The sequence below is a fragment of the Megalobrama amblycephala genome, linkage group LG8, assembly GCF_018812025.1.
Source record: "Megalobrama amblycephala isolate DHTTF-2021 linkage group LG8, ASM1881202v1, whole genome shotgun sequence".
Classification (NCBI taxonomy): domain Eukaryota; kingdom Metazoa; phylum Chordata; class Actinopteri; order Cypriniformes; family Xenocyprididae; genus Megalobrama; species Megalobrama amblycephala.
In genome coordinates, this window is record NC_063051.1 from 457,140 (window position 1) to 482,373 (window position 25,234).

Below are 25,234 nucleotides of genomic sequence, written 5' to 3' on the forward strand. Positions count from 1 at the left end.
TAACCAAAGTATGAGACACGCATGTATCACATTCACCCCCTACAGTCAAAGTCAGGCTGGGAGAGCTTGTACTTACTTTAAACCAGCCTGGCTTTGATTTTCTTGGATGAATTAAGAGCAGCTGTTTCCTATTGGGCACGTCATTTGCTTGTTTGAAGCACTTGCTATCAGTTCTCGATGAAATCGCACCTTTGTTTTCCTCCTCATTAAAGCTGCAAATGTCAAAAATCAAGCCCAAAGAGAAAAAAAAGCGCTTTAGTAATCATGATTACATGAAATTTTGAAGATGTTTTCAATGTGCCATCTGGTCTTTACTCTAAAATGGTGTGAAAATAGAAATGTCTTGTTCTTGACATTTTTATCCACAAGTCAAAGATGGCATGTTATATATAATGCAAAGTTATTTCCATTAGAGAAATGTGGTTGATTTGTTTATTGTTGCGGTGAAACTGTGCCCGTGGAAGAATGTGGGAACGTCTTTTAGGCTTATAGATGAGCTCAGTTTAATCTTTAAGCCATTGATTGCGACTACTACCTCCCAGATAACAGAAACACATGTGTTTTTGAATGGGAGTGTTGTATGAGGCCTTTATGCATTTAATTTAACTTGGAAAAATGTTCATGAAGTCATGAATATGGAATGGAATGGAATATGAGCTTGCATAATTCTTCATAAAACCTTGCATTTGAAGTATGAAGATTCCATGTGGGCCAAGTCATAAATTATAGAATACAATAAGTATAGTAAGCAACATTAATAAATAATAATATAATAAACATTAATTATATATTTTATGGTATAAAATGAATAAATACATTTTATTTGATAAAATGTAGTGCAAGTATACTACCATTTAGGGTCAGTAAGATTTTAAAGACATTTTTGAAAGTCTCTTATTCTCACAATGGCTTTATTTATTTGATCAAATATACAGTAAAAACAGTAATATTGTGAAAAATTATTACAAGCTAAAATAACTGTTTTCTATGTGAATATATTGTCAACTGTAATTTATTCCTGTGATCAAAGCTGAATTTTCAGCATCATTACTTCAGTCTTCAGTGTCATTCTATCATTCTAATCATTCTAATATGCTGATTATCAATGTTGAAAATTCATATTTTTCATATTTTTGGGATTTATTACTTTTTTTGCAATTCATAATAAATATATAAAGTTCAAAAGAACTGCATTTATTGTAAATAGAAATCTTTTGTAACATTATAAATGTCTTTACTGTCACTTTTAATCAATTTAATGCATCCTTACTGAATAAAAGTATGCATATCTTTAAGTAAAAGAAAAAAAACATGTAGTACTGTATGGTATGTTTTTTTCATACTGAATATACTCTTCGGTAACACTTTACTTGAAGGGGTGTGCATAAGACTGACATGACACCTTCATAATCTTGACATGACACGTGTCATGAATATGAAGGAGGTTTTATGCATGTTTATGACAACTGTCATTAAATGTCATTCGCTCAATTATGTCATTTTTAATGCAAAGATGACATTGTTTGAGATTTCTTTGTTACGACAACTTGACATAAACCAACACATCATAACCTGTCAGTGTCTTTGTCATGACAACTTGACATTAGCAAAACATCATAACCTGTCATAAACATGACATAGCAGGTTAATTATCAAACTTAAAAAAAAAAACTAATTAGCTTTATGGGTTAACATTACATTACATTATTTTGGTAACACTTCAGTATAGGGAACACATATATAAACGATTAACTATGACTTTTCCCTCAATAAACTCTTAATTTTCTGCTTATTATAGTTAATTGTTAGGTTTAGGTATTGGGTAGGATTAAGAATGTTGAATAAGATCATGCAGAATAAGGCATTAATATGTGCTTAATAATTATTAATAAATAGTCAATATTTTAGCCATATGAATGCTAATAGTAATAAGCAACTAGTTAAAAGACCCTAAAATAAAGTGTTACCATTATTTTATAACAGTGTCATCTTTTTTACGAAATTTGAAATTGTCTATTATCTGACCTTCTGTTGGAGGAAACTTAAAAAAAAAAAAAAAAAAAAAAAAAAACATGAAATGAAAATAGTCATGACGCTGTTATAAAATTATTTGTCAGAGTATTGTCACTTAATGACATTTTAATGACAAGTTCAATTTTTGCCACTGTACTTGAGCTCAAGATACATATTCATGACACTATTATAATGGCCTCATGACAGCCAATGTCAAAACCAACGACATGACAGTTTAATGTAATGTTAACCCATAAAGCTAAATGATGTCAAGTTGTCATGACAAAAACACTGACAGGTTATGATGTGTTGGTTTATGTCAAGTTGTCATAACTCGGACATCTCAAACAATGTCATCTTTGCATTAAAAATGACATAATTGAGTGAATGACACTTAATGACAGTTGTCATAAACATGCATAAAACCTCCTTCATATTCATGACACATGTCATGTCATGATTATGAAGGTGTCATGTCAGTCTTATGCACACCCCTTCAAGTAAAGTGTTACCTACTCTTCTAACAGATATCCTCTTCTGTGTGTGTGTTTGTGTTTGTGAAGTTGCGAACGGATGCAGAGAAGCGTTCTCTGGTGGAAAGTGGACTGGCGTGGTACAGCGAGGACTGCAAGTCCTTAAGGAAGGCTGACGGAGTTTATGACACTGGCAGCCTTAAAGCGGAGCCGTCCAGCAAGTGGAGGAAAACTCGGCTGCCGGATGGAACGGCACAGGATAAGATGGGGAAAGGAGAACTGAAGAAACCTCAGAGTCTCGGACAATCTGGGAGCTTCAAAAAGGGCCGCAATCCTCCTGTGGGCGTCACCTCACCCATCACACACAATTCACAAAGTGTGCTAAAAATCGCAGGTATGTATGTTTTTTTTTTAATTTAATTTATCTTAATTTTATTTTATTTTAATATTGTTTTTTATTTTATTTATTTATTTGTATATTTTTTATTTTATATATATATATATATATATATATATATATATATATATATATATAAAAAAAAAAAAATATATATATATATATATAATAAAAAAAATTATAAAAATAAAAAAATAAAAAATAATATTAAAATAAAATTATTTGTATATATATATATAATATATATATATATATTATTATTATTATTATTATTATTACTTAAACAATTTATTTTATTTTATTTTGTGTGCTAACATTTAGGATTTAGCTTTGACATAAACAGACTGTATTTTCTGATTTTGGATATATTTCAGACTTTAGATATACAAGGCATAAATTCATTAAGCGGTCCCGTTCTGGGCAGCAAAACAAAACGTTTTTGTTCTCCAAGCATGTTTCTCCAGAAGGATTATATATTAACAGCACTATATCATGATTTGGAAATGAATCAGTTGGACAAACTTAGGTTGTTTATGTTACTACTACTGTCATCCATAATCTCTTGTAAATGAAGACCATGTGTGACACAGAGATTGGTGAAGTGTCTCTTCAGCAGATATCAAGCTGATGACACATTTGTGTGGAAACTTTAAAGGAACCACATGAGTAGTATCAAAACTCAGTCTTAACTTAAACAAATAGTTCAAAGTTCTGTCATCATTTTTTACTCACCATCATATCGTTCCACATTACGCTTTTGTATACAATAAATGCATACAGAGACCAGAGGCTGTCAGGCTCCAAAAAGTACAATAAAACACCATAAATGGATCATAAATGTAGCGCTAGTCTTTTGAAGTCAAATGATATGCTTTCTGTGAGATTCTGAGTAGTCGTCCACTGAAAATCCTCCTTTTTGCTGTAACTCTCAAACCTCATTCATGCATCAGGTCATGCTGGTTTGATATAACATGAACATGCAAATGATGACAGTACTTTAATTTTGGCTGAATCATTCCTTGAACTCTTCTTTATTATGCTTTCAGAGTAGATTTCATGAGAGAAAAGCCTGTCAGGTATATCTTTTAACCGTCTTCTCTTGATGCAGTCTTCCTGTAGGCAGTGTAACCTTTCTATGCTGGATCCATAGTTTAGAATGACATTTAAATGTCAGCGATCCAGTGCACTTAGAAGAAAACCAGCAGCCATGGTGCCATATGGATTTTTTCTTTGTCATGCTTATGTTCTGATATTAAATTACCCTCACAAATGGCAAAAACATAATCACCCATTTAAGGAACAAAAAGCATAGAGGTTATAGCACTGAATAAAACAGCTGACTTCTGTTATTTTTGGGTGTGTGTAGCCACTTCAAAGTAAAATTACACACACACACACACACACATATATACACTACCGGTCAAAAGTTTGGAAACATTACTATTTTTAATGTTTTTGAACAAAGTCTCTTATGCTCATTAAGGCTGCATTTATTTCATAATAAATACAGAAAAAACTGTAATATTGTGAAATATTATTACATTTTAAAATTATGGTTTTCTATTTTGATATACTTTAAAATATAATTTATTTCTGTGATCAAAGCTGAATTTTCAGCATCATTACTCCACTCCTCAGTGTCACATGATCCTTCAGAAATCATTCTAATATGCTAATTTATTATCAATGTTGGAAACAGTTGTGTTGCTTAATATTTTTTTGGAACCTGTGATACTTTTTTCAGGATTCATTGATGAATAAAAGGTTAAAAAGAACAGCATTTATTTAAAATATAAATATTTTCTAACAATATAAATCTTTACCATCACTTTTGATCAATTTAACATATCCGTGCTGAATAAAAGTATTAATTTCTTTCATAAAAATGAAAGAAAAAAAAAATTACTGACCCCAAACTTGAAGGGTAGTGTATATTGTTACAAAAGATTTCTATTTTAAATAAATGCTGATATTTTTTAATTTTTTATTCATCAAAGAATCCTAAATAAGTATCACAGGTTATAAAATAATATTAAGCAGCACAACTGTTTCCAACATTGATAATAAATAAATAAACATATTACAATAATTTCTGAAGGATCATGTGTAGACGAGTAATGCTGCTGAAAATTCAGCTTTGCATCGCAGAAATAAATTACATTTTACACTATATTCAAATAGAAAACAGTTATTTTAGATTGTAATAATATTTCACAATATTACTTAGAGCTGCACGATTAATCATATCGCAATCGCAATCGCGATGTCAAGCTTGTGCGATTATATGACGCAAAATGCTGCGATTTTATGAAATAAAATATTAAGTTAATAAATAAATAAATAAATACATGTGTGGACACAACAACCCATTATCTGAGAGCTGTTTGCCCATTTTATACACCGCTAATAAAAAGAAGACCAGTCAGTTTCAGTTTAGGCAGTGCCATGTGTGGCGCGCACGGTCATGACTTTTCCGGTGTGCAGCGCAGAGAACGGGTAAAGATGGATGCGGAGCAAACGGTCACTGAACTGGTGGCAAGAAAAAACGCTACCTCTGTTATATGGCGATATTTTGGCTATAAGATTAGAAACCCAGATTAGTAGTGGTTGAAGAGGAAAGGGGATTTAATTCGGTATCGCACGCAGCGCTGTTATCGGTGCGCACATGACGCACATACATACAAGGCTGGCGCGCACAGAGAGAGAGAGAGGCGCGTTATAGCTCGCGAACTCCAAATTGATTTCTCTTTCGCGTCCTCAGTGCACTTGGATGGTCACATACACGCATTATGTCAGTCAAAATACCCCTCTCAGCAAGTATTCATGTAAACACATTCAGTTATGTCTTAATTGAACGAGGTGAGAATTCGGATGTATATCTGTCCGATGTGTGCGTGCATGGGGTCTTACTCTTAAAGTGACAGCAACCTATAAATACCTGCTGTTGTCTGTCATGTAAATCAAACAACAAAACACAGCTTTAACAAAGATTAATCTATATTGAATTTATACAATGAACAGTGTCATTTTTACATTTAATTATTACATTTCTGTGCATGAAAATTAATACTACAGTTAGACCTTATACTTTATTTGTAACTTTATGTAGTATTTATCTATGCTTGTTGTAATTGGTGTACAGTATTTGTTCTTTTTACAGTCTGTTCACTTGCCTTTAATAATGTATTATTTAGGCTAGCAGTTTATGCTATGGTATCAGAATAGTTTAAGTGGGCTAAGTAATAAATGCAAAGTTCAGTTACCCCCATCCAATTTTTTTTTTTTTTTGTGCTGATCCGAAAAATGATCCGATCTGTGACGTCATAACCGTGATGTGATCCGAACCCTGAGTTTTGTGATCCGTTGAACCACTACAGATTAGTAAAGAAACAAATATCTTAAATGGGATTATAACAAGTTTGCAGTAATGCAAAGATGTTATTTAATTTCATAAAAATATTTTAATTTGAAAACGTTGTGCATTTGTTTGCTGTTGTTGCTAGTTTGAGTTGAGAAATACACATTTCAGCATTATCAGTAATCTGTGTGTGTATTTTCATTGAGAACCAAGCAAGATGACTCATGATACTATTTGTTTATTATATCGCTATCGCAAATCGCAATCGCAATATTGACCTCAATAATCGCAATATGACATTTTCCCCAAATCGTGCAGCCCTAATATTACTGTATTTTTGTTTAAATAAATGCAGCCTTCATGAGCATAAGAGTCACTCAAAAACATTAAAAACTGAACTGTAGTGTGTATAAAATGATTGCATACTGAGTACACGATATAATGCAGAAGTGGTAAGAGTAGTATGTTAGCATGTAGCTACTCCACTAAAGTTTGGGAGCCAGAAAGCATTGATTTTGAAAAGTAAATTCATTAATTTTTTTCATTTCAAACCCAACAAATGTGCTTTTAAAAATGTTTTGCATAAAAAGTGTGCTTGAGCGATCTTGCTTAAAAATGGAATGGAATGGCAAGTGTGAGATTGTAATTATCTCCATAAAGAAGTCATAATCGTGATGATAGTTTAGCTGTAGGCACTCTCTGAGCATCTGTCATTAGTATTCGTACAGTCATAGAATTTCCTCTATCAGTAATAATTAGTCCCCCAAACGTCATTTAAAACGCATTAGCAAGTTCACATATTCTTGGTAACTATTTTTCATTGTAATATTCAGATGTGAATCCTGTTTGTCTCATCAGTGCGAATCACGTGTGCGGTGGAGTTTATATCTTGTGTGGGCTGAGACGCTCTTTATCTTTGCAGTGTCTCTAATTAAATGCAGATGGGTGCTTGCCCTCGTCTCCGTCCACGATGACTCACGTACTGTAGATTTAAGCCACAGAAACTTAATCATGGCTTCAATCGGGTTCTCTCCATGACTTCATCTGATGTCATACCCCCAAGGCTTTCCTACTCACCTTTCAAATGATATGTCTCTGACCACACGGAGGACGTGTGTCATCCTGGTTTGGTCATTAGCACTGATTCAGCTTTCGTGTGTGTGAAAGGACATTAAACTTTATTGATGATGAGGTTGATGTGGTAATTTCCCACAGAAAAGTGCTGTTGTGGTACCACGGTACAGTGATGGTATCAGATGGTAATAGCATGGTATTTTGATGTATTCCATGGAGCTAAATGATTATCAATTCATTTATGTGGTTTTAATATGACATTTCAGGGTACTTCAAAGAATGCAATGGTTTATTTCCATCCTAGAGGAAGATTTTTCCTTCTGCACTCTTTCATAGTTTATGAACATTAATGTAGTATGAACATCTCGGGTTTCTGGTTTTGGCTTTCCTTGTGATATGGTGTGTTTAAAGATATTGTTAACTATTTATGTTAAAGGGGACCTATAATGCCTCTTTCACAAGATGTAATATAAGTCTCTGGTGTCCCCAGAATGTGTCTGTGAAGTTTCAGTTCAAAATACCCCACAGATCATTTATTAGAGCTTGTCAAATTTGCTCCTATTTGGGTGTGAGCAAAAACATGCCGTTTTTGTGTGTGTCCCTTTAAATGCAAATGAGCTGCTGCTCCCGGCCCCCTTTCCAGAAGAGGGTGGAGCTTTAACAGCTCACGCTTCGGTTGCTCAACAACAACAAAGCTGGAGAATCTCACACAGCCAAAATGACAATTGTGAAAATTATGTAATGATTTTAAAGAAATTTCTCTGAACAATACATTGAAAACTTTTCCCTGAAATGACACAAAAAAAGCACATAAAAGCACCTGAAAATATTCTATAAAATGAAATTTAGCCATTCACCAATAATATTTTCCCATGTATCTTCAAACTTCACACGTCCAGATGCGTGACACCGAACGTTGGTGCTCAAGAGTTTAAATATGCACATGTACAAATGAAATATGATGCAGTGTTGTCAGTTTTGGTGACTGTTTTCTCTCTTTCTTTAAAGTCCCCAAAGGAGACTCAAAGGCAGTTGACAAGGTGAAAATGTCTGTGAAGGCAACGGGTCTCCAGCGTTCCCGCTCTGATGCCGGCCGGGACAACGCCGAGCACCGTAAGCCTCCCTCAGGTCTGGTGAAACCCTCCGCCGGCGGCTCCTTCGGTTACAAGAAACCGCCAACCACCGGTACCGCCACCGTCTTGACAGCAGGAGGCGCCACTATCACGAGTGGCTCGGCCACTGTGGGCAAAACCCCAAAGTCCTCGGGCATCCCCATCAAACCCGTCCCAGGTGGAGGTGGGCGCAAAAACAGCTTGGACGCCAGTGGCTCCGAACAGGGTTTCCTTGCGCCCAACGCTCGCGGTAGCATTCAATATCGTAGTCTGCCGCGGCCTGCAAAATCCAGCGCTATGAGTTTAACCGGACGACCTTCCTCTCGCCCTGTCAGTGGCAGCATCGATGCCAGTCTCCTCACTCTTAAACCCGTGCCAGCTTTGCCCAACACCATGCCCACCAGAGGAAAAGAAGGAGGCAGTTTGAAAGCAGCTAGTCGCTCGAGCACCACAGGACCCGTTAACCAAACGGATCGGGAGAAGGAGAAGGAAAGGGCCAAGGCCAAAGCGGATCTGGAGATCAGCTGTCTGAAGGCCGAGAACCAAGGCGAGAGCTGTGGAGAGACTGTAGAGAAGATCCATCGAGTGCGGAGGACGAGCGCGAGTAAATACCCTGAACTGAGCTCTCCGACCAGCACGCCGAGGTACAATATCTGCAAAAATACCTTATATCAAGTAAAATTCATTGCAATCATTTCATGATATTTGTATATAAAATTAAAATAAAACATATTCTTTTTAAAAACAATAAAATGGAAAAAAATTACTGAATTATTTGTTATTTAAAGATTATTTAAAAAAATTATTAAATCAAATAATTATATAATAATTATAATAATTAATAATTAAATAAAAATTATAAACATATATATATATATATATATATATATATATATATATATATAATTTATATTGAATTATAGATTATATATTATTATAAATGATAATATATTTATGTATTTATTATAATATATATTGTATAATTATGTAATAATTATAATAATTAATAATTAAATAAAACTTATAAACATACATATTTAAATATATATAATTTATACATATTTAAATATATATAATATATTATTATAAATTATAATATATTTATTTATTTATTATAATATATTATATATTGTATAATTATGTAATAATTATAATAATTAATAATTAAATAAAAATTATAAACACATATTTAAATATATATATAATATATTATTATAAATTATAATATATTTATATTTATTATATATATATATATATATATATATATATATATATATATATATATTATTTAATTATTAATAAATTGAAAATGAATTTTTATATATATATATATATATATATATATATATATATATATATATATATATATATATATATATATATATATATATTCATAAATCAGCTGGTAAAAAAATAAATATTTATTTTTTAAAATTAAAAAAAATATATTTTTGATGTGCTACACAGCTACTTGAGTCACTTAATTTTCCCCATTAGTTTGAAATACATTTATTTCATTTGAAAATATCATGAATTGATTATTATGATTTGTTAAATATTTAAATAAATTCAAATTGTTACAGCTGATGATTCTGATCTGTGTCATTGTAATTTAAATATCAAATCATAACAAGCAATTGCACAATTGCTCAAAAATGGAGGAAAATATAGAAAATAAGTGTTTTATTTTACAAATTAAACAACTTTAATATGCAACTTTTTTGCAGGAAATACTCTGCAGACGATCTATGCGTTTATATTATGCAAGTATTGCTACTCAATTATTTAAAGCCCTTTCTGGAACCGGACATAAAGAGCCTTTGAGGTCGATTTTATGGTTGGCGGCGTGTTCTTTATTTAGTTCCTCTGGATGCTCTGAAATCCCTTGTCTTCATGCAGTGCTTGACTACAGAAGGTCTTTGAGTTCATGATGTCACTGATGCTGATTTTGTCTTTTACTTTAACAGGTTGCTGAGCAGCAAGTCTTTAGTTCACCCTCCCAGCCTGGCTCACCTAGACAAGGTCAACTCCAACAGTCTGGACTCTTGTATCACCATCCATGACCTTCCTCCAAAGATCCCTCCCTACTCCAAGCTCCAGGACTTGGCCGGCTCACGCGTACCGCCTCGACTCACCCCGAGCCCGGCGCCGGTGCTCCACATCGATTCTCCCAGCTGTTTCTCAGGCCAGGCGCTGTCTGTGAGCAGCTCCCCCATCCTCTACCCGAAGATGTCCGGCCTGCACCGCAGCATGGAGTCGCTGCCTCTTCATATGAGCGTGCCCACCAAAACTGATCTGGGGCACCGGGAAGAAGCCAGGAGTACCGGGACGTGGGGCGCAGGCAGTCGGACGTCCATCACTTTAGGCGACAGGTGAGTTTGGGTTTGTATAATTGGCTGTATATGTTTTAACTGAGCAAAGTAGAGCAAAACCATGATATATAGAAAAATGAATGATTGAACGTGTTAAAAAGAGCAGCATAACTGTCACCAGCACTGTTTAAAGATGATGGTGTGCTGGCCTCAATGCTTTATTTATTTATTTATTTATTTATAGAAATTAATATTATTATTTTAACATCTATTTTGTAATAGTTAATATTATAATTTAATAAAAAAATTAATTTAAAATAATATATATATATATATATATATATATATATATATATATATATATATATATATATTAGAAGAGGTCATAATATAATAATAGTAATAATAATATTTAAAAGTTTATTTATTTTTTTCAGCTTGTTACAAAATGTGTGTATGCATATATATATATATATATATATATATATATATATATATATATATATATATATTAATATTATATATAAATTAATATTATTTAACATTAACATATTTTGTAATAGATAATATACTGTTAATTAAAATTTTACATTTTATAATTTTATATATATATATATATATATATATATATATGTGGGAATATATATATAAATTTATTTTAAGTTTACAAGACTTGTTTACGAAACTTGTTTAACAAGGTTTGACATATATTATATTTAATAAAAATATATATATATATATATATATATATATATATATATATAATATTATATATAAATTAATATTATTTAACATTAACATATTTTGTAATAGATAATATACTGTTAATTAATATTTTACATTTTATAATTTTATATATATATATATATATATATATATATATTATTTTTATTAAATATAATATATGTCAAACCTTGTTAAACAAGTTTCGTAAACAAGTCTTGTAAACTTAAAATAAATTTTATATATATATTCCCACATATATATATATATATATATATATATATATATATATATATATATATATATATATATATTAGAAGAGTGGTCTTAATATCATAATAGTAATAATAATAATGTTAAAAAGTTGTTACAAAAAAGTTGTTACAAAATGTGTGTATATATATATATATATACACGCACACCATATCATATAATAAATAATAATAAAATAAATATATATTATATAACAATAATAAAAAAATCTATATGATCTTTTGTGTTATGTAATACACTCATGTTCCTGTATGCACTTAATGTTGCACAGTAAAATATTAAAAGGATGCTCATGTCATCTGCTGTGAGCCTGTCGCCCCCTGCTGGCAAAAGAGCAACAACTGAGAAAGTCAAACTAGATGAGTTACACTATCAGATGAACATTGTGGACTGGATATCAGTGTAATGCTAACAGTGCTGGTTTGGGGTGAGGTATTTATATGTGCTGCTCTCTACCCCTCCCAGTTTACAAACTGATAGGAACACCTTACCCAAGAAAGGATTAAGGTACAATTATTTAATTTAAAATGAACTAGTACAGCAGTGCGATGTAAGATGATTCTGACACAGGTTACACTGTCTTCCGCAGTCGCTATGGCAGCGGCCAGTCAGATGGCGAAGGGAGGGAACGTCGCCATTCCCACACGATCACTAGCATGACGGATTCGGAGAGCCCGCCTCAGCTTCCTTCCCCCACACACGTGACACAACCCTTCCTAGGAAAAACACCGCCAACCAACGTGGGTAAGTGAAGTGAAACACCTTCTCATTTTACACCTTGAATGACTGAGATAAATCACCTTGAATAATAAAATGATGTTCTCCACAGTGGCGCCAATCCCGAGTTCAAGCTCTGGTTCCCAGATCACACGATCCAACAGCATCCCAGCGAATGACATGGGCTACGAGCTGTACGGCACCTCTCCTCTGGGCAGCTCTCTCTCTCTGGCCGACCGACCGAAGAGCATGATGAGATCCGGGTCCTTCAGAGAGCCTAGTGAAGATGGTGAGCCACAGGACCACACAGCTAACCTGTTCCTCAATTTGATTGGGAATGCATAAACGCTTAACGTTGCTAATAAACAAAAATATTTAGATTTTATTTCAGCTTTATTTTCAGTAACCAAAAACATCTTAGTTAATAACAACACTACTCAATGCTCAAACAAGATATCTAATGAACACTTACAGTCATCATAAAATCAAAACTGCATGAGTCTATTTTCTTTAATACATGTTCCTGGTCCTGATTCATCTGTGCATGTTATTATAAACATCAGTGAAGTCTGTTTTCCTTATTAAATATCTTGTTTCATTTGAAAAATAGACCATATTATAACAAGTAAAATTGGTTGCAAACAACATTTCATGTTGAGTTCAATTATAAAGCAAAATCTCTTTCTCTCAGTTCATGGATCTGTGTTGTCTCTGGCCTCAAATGCCTCATCCAACTATTCGGTGAGTAGAAGCTGATGAGGATGTTAAAGTTGGGTTGATTTCTGTATTTGTTCAAATGATGATGTTGAATGATCCTTTATTGGTCAGAGCTCTTTTTTTTAATGCTAGAATAGAAAAAAAAATTCACAACTCAGAGTTTATCAATATTGAACTTTATTATGTAGATAAAGCTGACAATTCTACACGTTCATATGTTCTTATGAATGAAAGTGAATGGAACACAAAATCTGATCTTATCGGCCCTTTAATTCTTGCATTTTCTCTTAAAGGGACAGTTCACCCAAAAATGTCATTACTCACCCTCACTTTGTTCTAAACCTGTAATTAATTACAGGTTTAGGTTTACACACATTAATTATTAAAGATCTATTTGCTCAAATTATGCAGAAAATGCGAGTATGGATGTGCATAAATTAATAACGATCTATTTGCTGAAATGTGGCTTTTGTAGGGCAGTTTATATCACGGCCTTATGTCTGCTTTAAAGCATTCTCTGTGACGGCCGGGATATGAATAGCTGTGTGCATTGTTCTTTTTGCCAATTTAAAAAAATGAATAAGGCTGATACAGTAAAAAGCCCTCAAAATGTGGCTTTCGTTAGGGAAGTGCGTCATTTTTCAAGGACTTATGTCCATTTTAACGTATTTAACTCTGTGGCATCCAAGAATCGCGCTGGGAAATTGCCTCAGTGTGCATTGTCATAATGCCACGTTTAATGGTTCAAAACATTGGTACAGTAAAAATGATGAAACTTTGTATTTCGTTAGGGTAGTAGGCTATATTTATATTTTCCCATGTAAAAATACTGGAACTGTAAAATGTAGGCGTACTAAAATTTCATATTTCACAAGATCAAACGGGCCTTTATTAAACCACTTTGTCGGATTTAACGCATCCTTACAGGTGACAGAGAAATGCTTATTTTCTTCATTCAGTTCTAACAGCGCTTATTGCGAGCAGAGCCATTGACATAAAGGACTTTAGATATAAAGTATATTAAAACGAATAATTAACTGGATTCATCCTAGACGATCTGGTCTAAGAAAGACAGATTTTGAGGAAATACAGCTGTATTAGTTCATGTGCATCCATACTCTGGCTTTCTTCATAGGCAGTGACGCACAAATGAAATAGGTTATAGTATACACAAACCGGAAATTGTAATGCGTGCGCACAAGAAACTTATTTACATTTCTTATGTGCACGCAAAGGTTTCTCGTGAGCATGCTAAACTCTGTAATTTTTTTTATTTTTGCAAAGGTCCCTTTAGGGGCTCCGTACTTATGAATGTTTATATATGAGTAAAAGGCTAAATTAAATCTGTTCATCATATAAAACGATTTATTCTCTTCAGACTAAACCCTCGATTCATATGAATTAGTTTTATGATCTCTTTATAAACTTTTTGAAGGGTGAAAGTGGTAGTTGCATCGACTGTCTATGGAGTGACAGAAAGCTCTCAGATTTCATTAAAAATTTCATTTGCATTGCACGACATGAGGCTGAATAAATGATGACAGAATTTTTTGGTTGAACACCCTATAAACGCACAGGCTTTTTTCTCTCTATTTCTTGTCCTTGCTCACTTTTCTTGATCTTTATCCCTGTTTGTGTATCACGCACTCTCAGACTGAAGAGAGAATGCAAGGAGAGGTAAGACTTTTCTTATCAGCTTGTCCTTATCCTTTGCTTTCTCTTGTTTTCTGCGTTCACGTTTTCACGTTTAATCCACACTGCAACTCATTCTGGCCAAGACCCGCAGTCTAAACGACATGTAAAACAACCAACCATAGTTCTCTTTTTATGTGACATCATTCTTATACTAATTTCATTACATTTTAAACGATTAGTTCACTTCAGAATTAAAATTTTCTGATAATTTACTCACCCCCATGTCATCCAAGATGTTCATGTCTTTCTTTCTTCAGTCAAAAAGAAATGAAGGTTTTTGAGGAAAATATTCCAGGATTTTTCTCCATATAGTGGACTTCACTGGGGTTCAACGGGTTGAAGGTCCAAATGTCAGTTTCAGTGCAGCTTCAAAGAGCTCTACATGATCCCAGACGAGGAATAAGAGTCTTTTCTAGCGAAACAATCGGTCATTAAAAAAAATTAAAATGTATATTTTTATAAAGTTTTAGAAAAGACTCTTATTCCTCGTCTGGGATCATGTAGAGCTCTTTGAAGCTGCACTGAAACTGACATTTGGACCTTCAACCCGTTGAACCCCAGTGAAGTCCACTATATGGAGAAAAATCCTGGAATGTTTTCCTCAAACCTAAATTTCTTTTCGACTAAAGAAAGAAAGACATAAACATCTTGGATGACATGGGGGTGAGTAAATTATCAGGAAATTTTAATTCTGAAGTGAACTAATCCTTTAAGCTTAAACCATCCCATAAATATCTGTGTTTTGAATATAGTGCTGTACATGGATTTTTAATGTTTGTAACTCGTTTTCCATCTCAGCAAATCCGGATACTGAGGCGTGAGCTCGAGTCGTCTCAGGATAAAGTGGCCAGCCTGACCACCCAACTCTCAGCAAATGTACGTGCAAAAACACATTACTATATACACAATTTCAGATTTTTATTTTAAAAATCTTTTTTTTTTTTATATTATTCAATACATTTTTAATATTTTTAATGTGTTGTTTTATTTCTTGTTTATATAATTAGATTTTATATCATACATGTCACATGTATGGTGTCATAATAGCTATAGCAATTTGAGTCTTTATACTTAAATGTCCATAATATGTTGTCATAACTGTTTGTTTATCAGACACTCTGTCATGTCAATGACATCACCAGCATTTCTACATTCTACCACTTTTCTAAACTTCTCAATAATCATTGCTTGTTTCCCCAGTCAAACCAGGATTGTTAGTTAATTAATGAGTGTTGCCATGCAGTGCTGGTCATTATAATCACAATATTTCTAGTGTTTTAAATCCAGCTGTCTCTGAGGTCAATAATTGATCACTTCTCACTGCAAGTTCCCACTAACCCACCTGCTTTCGACTCACCCCGCACTGATCTGCTGTTTCAGTACAACTGGCTTCAGCAATACAGTCACACACTGTGGTGACGTTCATATGCAGACAGGATTAGTTTTCCCAGTGTGGATTAAAATCACAAAGTACGCAAAGAAAATATATTTTCTGATATATGAATGAATGATATATTAAATGATTTAACAATATATTGAAAATATATTCTTTAATATAAAGAATAATACATTGTTTTAATATATTACAATATATTGAATACATAAGAAATTGCAGCTTTTCATAAATTAAAAATATGACAATATATTTACTTATATATCATAATGTATGTAATTTTTATATAACAACATAACATAATATATGGTGAATTCAGGTTGATTGGGACACTTTTTCCCAGTCATCTCAATGGCAAAGTGTCCCAATCACCCTGAATGTGATGAGATATGGTACTGTATGTGTATAAATATATTGAACATATGTACTCATGCAGTATACACACACACATATATATAGAAAAATATTATGTAATATATTTATTTATATTATATATGTTTCATATTTTCATATACAGCTAGTTAACAATAGCACAAGCACACCTGCATAACCCCAAAAACTCCCAGAATCCCTTTTAAATTCCAAAATAATAGAACATTAAACACTAACAGATCTCCCGCTATATTAATATTGTGTAAAACAATTGAAATAACACTTAATTTTAACATTTATTCTCCTTTAACAGTCAGAAGCAAAGCATGCTGGGAACTAAAAATCTTCTGTAACTCATTCCGTAAACGTGTAGCCTATGTGTGTATATATTAACATTTATGTATGTGCAATATATGTACACAATAAAGGATAAATCTTTATGAATATGATGGCGCCAATAGCCTCGGGGGCAGCACCAACTTGTAGCGCAGTTTCACTTCGGGCGGCCCGTTCGAATCCCGACTCATGGACTTTTCCCAATCCCGTTCCCATCCCCCTCTCAACTTACTGTCCTGTCACAATGAAGGCAAAAACAGCAAAAATAAATCTTAACTTAAAAAAAACTTTATGAATATTACATGTAATGTTATTTTTGTCTTCATTTCTAAATATTTTTATGTATCAGTATATAGCCATACATGTTCAATGCATTTATCGCAGCATATTGAAAAATATATAAGCACTAGTTGCCCATATATGTAAATGTATTATATTATATTTTGCAGTGTATTCCCATCTATTCTTGTTACATAAGGATCTATAAAGCATGAATTTACCTAATCACCTCAGGGAAAAGTAGTCCTGTCTAAGTATGGCTCTACATTGCGCTTTGAAACAAATGAGCCCTCATAAAGGTGAGAGTGCACCTGAGGGCCCTGATTCCTGATGCTGATCCCAGTGCATATATGAATGTGTGTGTGGGGTGGAGAGTTGTGGCCCTATAGTCCTAACAGCACTCTCCCTTTCTCCCTGGCTGATGTCCTCTCCCGGCCTCTGATGACTGACTGATTCCTGGGGTTGCTGGCTGTTGCAGGCAGGCCAGGTTTGTTGGACTGTCACTCGCAGCCCCGTCCGTCACTGTTGCATGTGTCTGTGCCCCTCGCAGGCCTCCCCATAGATATATATATATATATACATAGATGCCTCATTATTAGCAGCTGTTTCTATGGGCCGCTGTGCGTAAGCCGTCTGCCATATTGAAACAGTCAAAGCCGAGAGCAAGTTGACTGAGCGTCTGCAAAAGTAGTTCGACGCATGTATGAATGTCTATATGTGCAAGAGACTTCAGCAGATGATTTTGCTAAACACAATACAAGACAAAGGCGTCAGCTAATTAAAAAAAATACCATAATAAAAACCTGTAATTTTTTAGTTAAAGGGACAGTTTACCCAAAAATGAAAATCATCATTTACTCACCCTCATGTTGTTCTAACCCTGTATGAGTTTTTGAGAATGTTGGTAACCAGACAGTTGATGGTAGTCATTGACATAAACTGGCTGGTTACCAACATTCTTCAAAATATCTTCTTTTGTGTTCAGCAGAAGAAAGAAACCCATACAGGTTTGGAACAACTTAAGGGTGAGATTTAATTTTTGGGTGAACTATCCCTTTAATACATATAAAAACACAAAGCAACACCATTCTCACCTGTGAAAGGTTTCTTTTCCCATTTCTTCAGGAATTTAAATCTCGCTAGTTTCACAGCAATGTTGTGACATCATTGATTCTTACTATGAGTGACAACACACTGACTGTTCCAAGATGGCTGACGTGTCTGGAGTGGCCGAATGTGGCATCATCTATATATACATATCTATGGGCCGTCCTGCCCTTAGTGTGGCGCTGACTGATGATGTGTGAAGTGGAACTTATTTATGTTTGCTCTGTGGCTTTTTATGCATCATCTGGCCTAATGCTGATGATGTCATAGTGTTGACCCTGGATGCTGAAAGAAAGAACCGCAACCGCAAACACTTACATAGTCATAAATGCACTAATTGAGGATTAAAAGTTGCATTTGATTATTTAAACAAACCCCTAACCCAGAGTATTCAATTTTGTGTGTGACTTGTATTGCATCATTTCTGCTTTGTATATCCACCCAGAACACCCTTAGCAATGTCTTAGCAACCATTACAATACACCCTGAAAACCACCTAGAACATCTTAGCAACCACCAAAAAACACCTTTGGAACCCTTTGCAATACCCTAGCAACTGCTTAACAACCACATAGAACACCTTAATAACCACATAGCAACACCCTGGAAACCATTCACAACATCCTAACAACCATTTAGCAATGCTCTTGCAAACACTGAGCAACACCATAGTAACCACATAACAATGCTCTGAAAACTATTCGTAACACTCCAGCAACCGCATAGCAAATACAACGCACTAATAACCACTCAGAACACACTGCATAGCAACGCCCTAGTAACCACACAAAACACCCTTGCAACTGCATAGCAACATGGTAAAAAAAAACACTCAGCACAAGCAAAAATCATAGAAATTCTGCCATCCATCAACCACTTGGCAACACTCTTGCAACCATTGAGAACACCTAAGCAACCGCAGAGCAACACCCTGCAAACAACATAGCAATTCCTTAGCAACTATACATTACACCCTAGCAACCAATGAGAACACCCTAACGGTCGCATAGCAATTCCAACACACTAATAAACCTTTAGAACACCTTAACAGCCACATAGCAACACCCTGGCAACCATCCATCACACCCTGGCAACCAGCCACAACAGCCTAGCATCACGCCGGAGAGTTTTTCCTCTCACGTTTTCTTCAGGAAATGTAAAACTGTAGTTCAGTATGTGATACAGTAGCATGCGCAGTCGGAGTGAGAAGCATGATGGATATTGTATTTTTTATCAGGATGATTCCATCGTCTTTTTCACACACTCTCTTCTGTAGCGTGTGTGTCGTCACATGGCAACCTCATGTTTTGTCCTTTCCAGCCTGCAGGTCATCCTCTGTTCACCCTACATCATCCATCCGTTCAACAGCTGTTCTTGATTCCCGTCCTTTCCCGTCGCTGTTTCCCAGTCCAGATGGAGACACACACGTCTAAGTGTGTGTGTGTATGTAGTGATGCATAGTGTATGTCAGACACTAACCTGTTCCTGTCTGCAGGCCAACCTGGTGGCGGCGTTTGAACAGAGTCTGGCCCTCATGACAGCAAGACTACAGAGTCTGTCAGTCACTTCTGAGCAGAAGGTCAGTTTACACCAATTGTTTTTGTTGCATTGGTGGGGAACACATTTTTTTGTTACATTGGAGGGGGGACCAAATTTTTTTCTGTGGGGGGTGCTATCTTTTTATTCAAAGGAATTAAATAATTAAAGGATTAAAAGGGTTTTAAAGGAATTATTTGTTTTCTTTTATTCATCAAGGATGCATTAAATTGATCAAAAGTGACACTTATAATGTTACAAAAGATTTCTATTTCAAATAAATGCTGTTCTTTTGAACTTTCTCTTCATCAAAGAATCCTGAAAAAATTAATCATGGATTCCACAAAAATATGAAGCAGCACAACTTTCAACATTGATAATCATAAATGTTTCTTGAGCAGCCAATCAGCATATTAGAATGATTTCTGAAGGATCATGTGACACTGAAGACTGGAGTAATGATGCTGGAAATTCAGCTTTGATCACAGGAATAAATTACATTTTACAATAAATGACATAGAAATTAGTTCTTAAATTGTAGTATTTCATAATATTACAGTTTCTTGGTATTTTTGATCAAATAAATGCAGCCTTGGTTGGTAAAGTTAAGTAAGTTTAAAGTTTAGTTTATCTTTGCCTTCTAATTTCAGGATTCTGAGTTACAGGACCTGAGGGAAACCATAGAGGTCTTGAAGACCAAGAACACAGAAGCCCAGTCTCTCATTCATGGGGCCCTCGAAACCTCCGACACCACACCCCCCAAAGGTTTGGAAGTTTAGATGTTAATAGAAAGATCGAGATGTTATTTTGTATTTACATTTAATCAGTTCATGCATTAAGCAATTCTTCTTATTTTATTTTTCTTCCAGAGCTGCAGATGGACCGGCAGAACTCGTCAGAGAGCATCTCCAGTCTGAACAGCATCACCAGTCACTCTAGCGCCGGCAGCCTGAAGGAACAGGAGGCCAAGAAGAAGAAGAAGAAGAGCTGGGTGAGGATGTGTCAGGGAAAGGAAATACCTGCTAGAAATACCAGTTTCAGTAACTTGAATGTGCTTCCAGTTATTTTAGCTGTTATGCTGCTTGATATTGCAAACTAGTACTTGTTATCATATTATTCTAATACATTATAAACACACTGGTTTGTTATTGTTAAGCAAATAGTTTTACCATTTGCTGCACTTTGTAATTCTTCTGGTTATTCACCTGTTAGCGACTAATGAATCGGAAGTGTCGCACATTCAAAGAAAACTGCGTGCGCGTTGCAAAATAAGGTGTATAGCTGGTCCAGCAACAAACTAAAAACTAGCCTGGCCACCTTAAACTAGTAGGATCTGTTTGTTCCAGCAGGGATAAGATGCTTTTGTTTATTGTTAATGGGGTTTTTCTTTAACATGCATTAAATCTCCTGTCAATAAGACCCGGTTAGTGGTGTTGGGATAGCATGTGTGCTATATATAGTATGTTATTGTTTGCTATCATCATGGGAACAGCACTGTTCCAGCGTTGAAAATAAGTATGACTGTGATCTCTTCCCTATGCTTCCCTGATCCCTGTTTTACAGGTCTATGAGGTGAGTCATTTACCCAGCCCACCTCATCCTATCCTCATCCATCATACACACATCCGCATCTAAAGAAACAATCGATATCTACATCTCGTTGATGTATTATATGGAAAAAATCTCAGTCAATATGTCTGATACTTTCAGGTTAAGAAGCTGCCATAAAGCAATATTTAAAGGATGAATTTTTGTTTCAGTAGTATGCAATGCAATATTACGGAAGAGGATTAGGGCCAAGCAATAATAAAAAAATAAAACTATCTCGAGATTAAAGTTGTTAAATTTTGAGAAAAAAGTCGAGATAAAATGTTGAGAATAAACTCATTAAATTATGAGTTTATTGTCAACATATCTCGACTTTTTTCTCAAAATTTAAAGAGTTTTTTCTCGTAATTTAATGTTTATTCTCAACATTTTATTTCGACTTTTTTCTCAAAATTTAATGACATTTTTCTCATAATTTAACGTGTTTTTTCTTGTAATTTAATGAGTTTATTCTCTACATTTTATTCCGACTTTTTTCTCGAAATTTAATGACATTTTTCTCATAATTTAACGTGTTTATTCTCAACATTTTATCTCGACTTTTTTCTTGAAATTTAACTATTTTTTTCTCGTAATTTAATGAGTTTATTCTCAACATTTTATCTCGACTTTTTTCTTGAAATTTAACGATTTTTTTCTCGTAATTTAATGAGTTTATTCTCAACATTTTATCTCGACTTTTTTCTCGAAATTTAACAACGTTTTTTTCTCGAAATTTCAATTTAACAACTTTAATCTCGAGATGTTTTTTTTTTTTTTTTTATTGCTTGGCCCTAATCCTCTTCCGTACAATATACAGTTATTAGACATATTGACTGAAAAATTAATTTAGCACATGATGTTTCAAGTTTCCTACTCAATAACTCTTCATTTCATGCATTTTTGAACTGTTTGATATGTGCTTTGTGATAAACAATGTCATAACTAATACCTGAGACATTAATATTTTATATTTCAGTTCATTTTATTTAATTCATAATTCATTTTAGTTGCTATGTGCTTTTGTCATTTTATTGTTTATATATATATATATATATATATATATATATATATATATATATATATATCATTAATTTATTTATATTAAAGTTTTAGTAATTTTAGTAGCTTTTAATTATTTAGTTAGTTGCCAAGACAACAATTCTAATTTTCCAATTTAAGTTCATTTTTGTAATTTCATGTTTATTTCAGTTGTCGAAAAAGATTTTTAGTAGTTGCAGTTTTAGTTTTAGTTTAGTTAACAATAACAACACTGCTGAGAAACAGACATGCATTCACTTCAATATGTTGTACTAGTAATGCTAGTTCAATGCTTTGCTTGAAAACAGAGCAAAAAATAATTCTTAAGAGTCTTAATGCATATGCCATCACACTTCAAATCATACATGCCTCCACTGTCATTTTTGTTTTGCTATTTGCTGCCATCATGAATCCAAACCATCTACACTAACACTTTATGTTTGTTTTTAAAGAAAGTCTCAATATAAATGAGTTGCTGTTGTTAAACTTTGATTTCTCCTCTACATGTAGCTGAGGAGCTCCTTCAACAAGGCCTTCAGTAAAAAGGGTTCCAAAGCGCCATACGCAGATATAGAGGAGATCGCAACCCCGGTCACATCCGCCCCATCTTCACCCAAAATCATCCATAATGTGGACACTGTCCCCGCAAAGGCCTCAACTTCAACATCAGGGTACGACATACAGTTGTTGCCACATTATAGACAGCATGTCTTAAGAGATGATTTGAATTATACATTATATTACAGTATGTAAGCTTTGCTGGTATTTACGGCAGATCGTGTGAAGGGCATGAGGAGACTGAGCATGATGAGAAAGTGGTGTCAGAGTTACGCACGGAACTATGGGAGAAAGAGCGGAAACTGACGGACATCCGTTTGGAGGCGCTTAGCTCCGCCCATCAGCTGGAGCAGCTGCAGGAGGCCATGACCAACATGCAGGTGTGTGTGAACTGGGGATGTCCCAAAGAAGCTTTTTGTGTCCCCGATCTGGTCCGTGTCATTAAATACTGAGTATCTATGGAGTCAAATTAATGCCTTAAAGTTTTGCACAAAAATAGTTTTGCAAAACAAAAAAAAAAAGAATTGAGCAATAAAAAAATGTTTTGCAAACAAAAATAAAGAATTGCAAAGGAAAAATAAAGTATTGAGCAGAAAAAATAAGTATTGCAAACAAAAATAATAAATTGCAAAATAAAATAACGTAGTGCAAAAATAAAAATATAATCAATTACAAAAATCAATGACAGCTGTAATCCTATTTTATCTTTGCCACATATTTTTCATGCTCAAACCTACTAAATCATTTGCAACGCTCATTTTATTCTGCGTTTCAGTCAAGCGTGCGCTCACGATACCTGTTTTCCTTAGCGCTGCACTTTTCTGTGCGGATCTCTTTATGGCACTGGTTTGACGTGGGGGTGGAGTCAAGAAACGGGGGCACGCCACCACGAAACACATCATCGGCAGGAGACGCAGATCGCAACAGAACAGATCAAGCATAGAGACAGAGCGCATTTATTATAATCTGAAAACCACGCCCACCGAGGGGAAAACAATCCAACCGTCTCCATTGACTTTGTATTGCGTGAGGCTGCCTTCTTGTCTTTTCTGACTCATTACAAAAAACAGAACAAAGCTGCTGTGTGACAAGGTGTAAGCTAACAAGCTAAAAAAACCAGAAATAAGTTTTTATAAGCTGTCGACCCCAAAAAACGAATGTTTAAGGACACAAAAGTGGATACAGGCAGTGAAACAGAGCGCAACGGGTCATATTACTATAAGAAATGCATTGGAGGGGGTCGTAATCGGCGACAACATATGCTAAACAAACCAACAAAACCAACCATTCATTATTTTTAACCATGTCAAAGAATTATTTCACCTGTCGCCGATTACGTTCCCCTCCAATGCATTTCGCGGAGGCGTGCCCCCGTTTCTTGACTCCACCCCCACGTCAAACCAGTGCCATAAAGAGAACCGCGCAGAAAAGTGCAGCGCAAAGGAAAACCGGTATCGTGAGCGCACGCTTGACTGAAACACAGAATAATATGAGCGTTGCAAATGATTTAGTAGGTTTGAGCATGAAAAATATGTGGCAAAGATAAAATAGGATTATAGCTGTCATTGATTTTTGTAATTGATTATATTTTTATTTTTGCACTACTTTATTTTATTTTGCAATTTTTTTTTTTGTTTGCAAAACTTATTTTTTCCGCTCAATACTTTATTTTTCCTTTGCAATTCTTTATTTTTGTTTGCAAAACATTTTTTTATTGCTCAATTCTTTTTTGTGTTGTGCAAAATTTTAAGGCATTAATTTGACTCCATAAGTATCTGCTGATATCAAGTCCCAATAAATTTTTTTTTTTTTTTTTTTTTTTTTTAAGTTAAAAAAATGCTTGATCGCCCCCAGATATGACTGCAACTTCCATTTCATGCCGACTTTAAGTTAAATCCCTCAATAATGCATTGACAGCTTACAGTAGAAAACCTGAAGGCGGAGAATGACCAGCTGAAGACGGGTGGCCCCTCCTCCAGACCCCCAAGCTCCACCTCCCAGTCCTCTGGGCTCGGCTCATTGGGCGTCTCATCACCACGACAGTCTGTTTCGTCTTTCAGCAAAACCATCGGACAAAATGAGCCTTACCCAGGTGACACATTTTTACACAAATTTCATGCACAAAATGTGAAGTTTTCACATCCAGTCTGCCTTAATTTCT

The 25,234-nt window shown here is 34.4% G+C and overlaps 1 protein-coding gene across 15 annotated transcripts in view; it reads left to right on the forward strand.

Annotated features, from left to right (window-relative positions):
• Window positions 1–25,234, forward strand: part of nav1b (neuron navigator 1b) — an 86,606-nt gene that overhangs the window by 51,976 nt on the left and 9,396 nt on the right. For 3 of the 15 annotated variants that reach the window (XM_048198553.1, XM_048198564.1, XM_048198566.1), the window contains 17 exons: window positions 2,577–2,880; window positions 8,324–9,071; window positions 10,395–10,799; window positions 12,201–12,242; window positions 12,325–12,479; window positions 12,565–12,741; window positions 13,144–13,193; window positions 14,823–14,846; window positions 15,663–15,740; window positions 17,723–17,731; window positions 19,847–19,930; window positions 20,538–20,652; window positions 20,757–20,878; window positions 21,451–21,459; window positions 23,026–23,186; window positions 23,291–23,453; window positions 24,991–25,165. In XM_048198553.1, the coding sequence (XP_048054510.1) occupies window positions 2,577–2,880; window positions 8,324–9,071; window positions 10,395–10,799; window positions 12,201–12,242; window positions 12,325–12,479; window positions 12,565–12,741; window positions 13,144–13,193; window positions 14,823–14,846; window positions 15,663–15,740; window positions 17,723–17,731; window positions 19,847–19,930; window positions 20,538–20,652; window positions 20,757–20,878; window positions 21,451–21,459; window positions 23,026–23,186; window positions 23,291–23,453; window positions 24,991–25,165 (2,821 nt within the window). The remainder of the gene's footprint in view (window positions 1–2,576; window positions 2,881–8,323; window positions 9,072–10,394; window positions 10,800–12,200; window positions 12,243–12,324; window positions 12,480–12,564; window positions 12,742–13,143; window positions 13,194–14,822; window positions 14,847–15,662; window positions 15,741–17,722; window positions 17,732–19,846; window positions 19,931–20,537; window positions 20,653–20,756; window positions 20,879–21,450; window positions 21,460–23,025; window positions 23,187–23,290; window positions 23,454–24,990; window positions 25,166–25,234) is intronic. The other 12 variants (XM_048198554.1, XM_048198565.1, XM_048198557.1 and 9 more) reach the window with 9 other exon arrangements.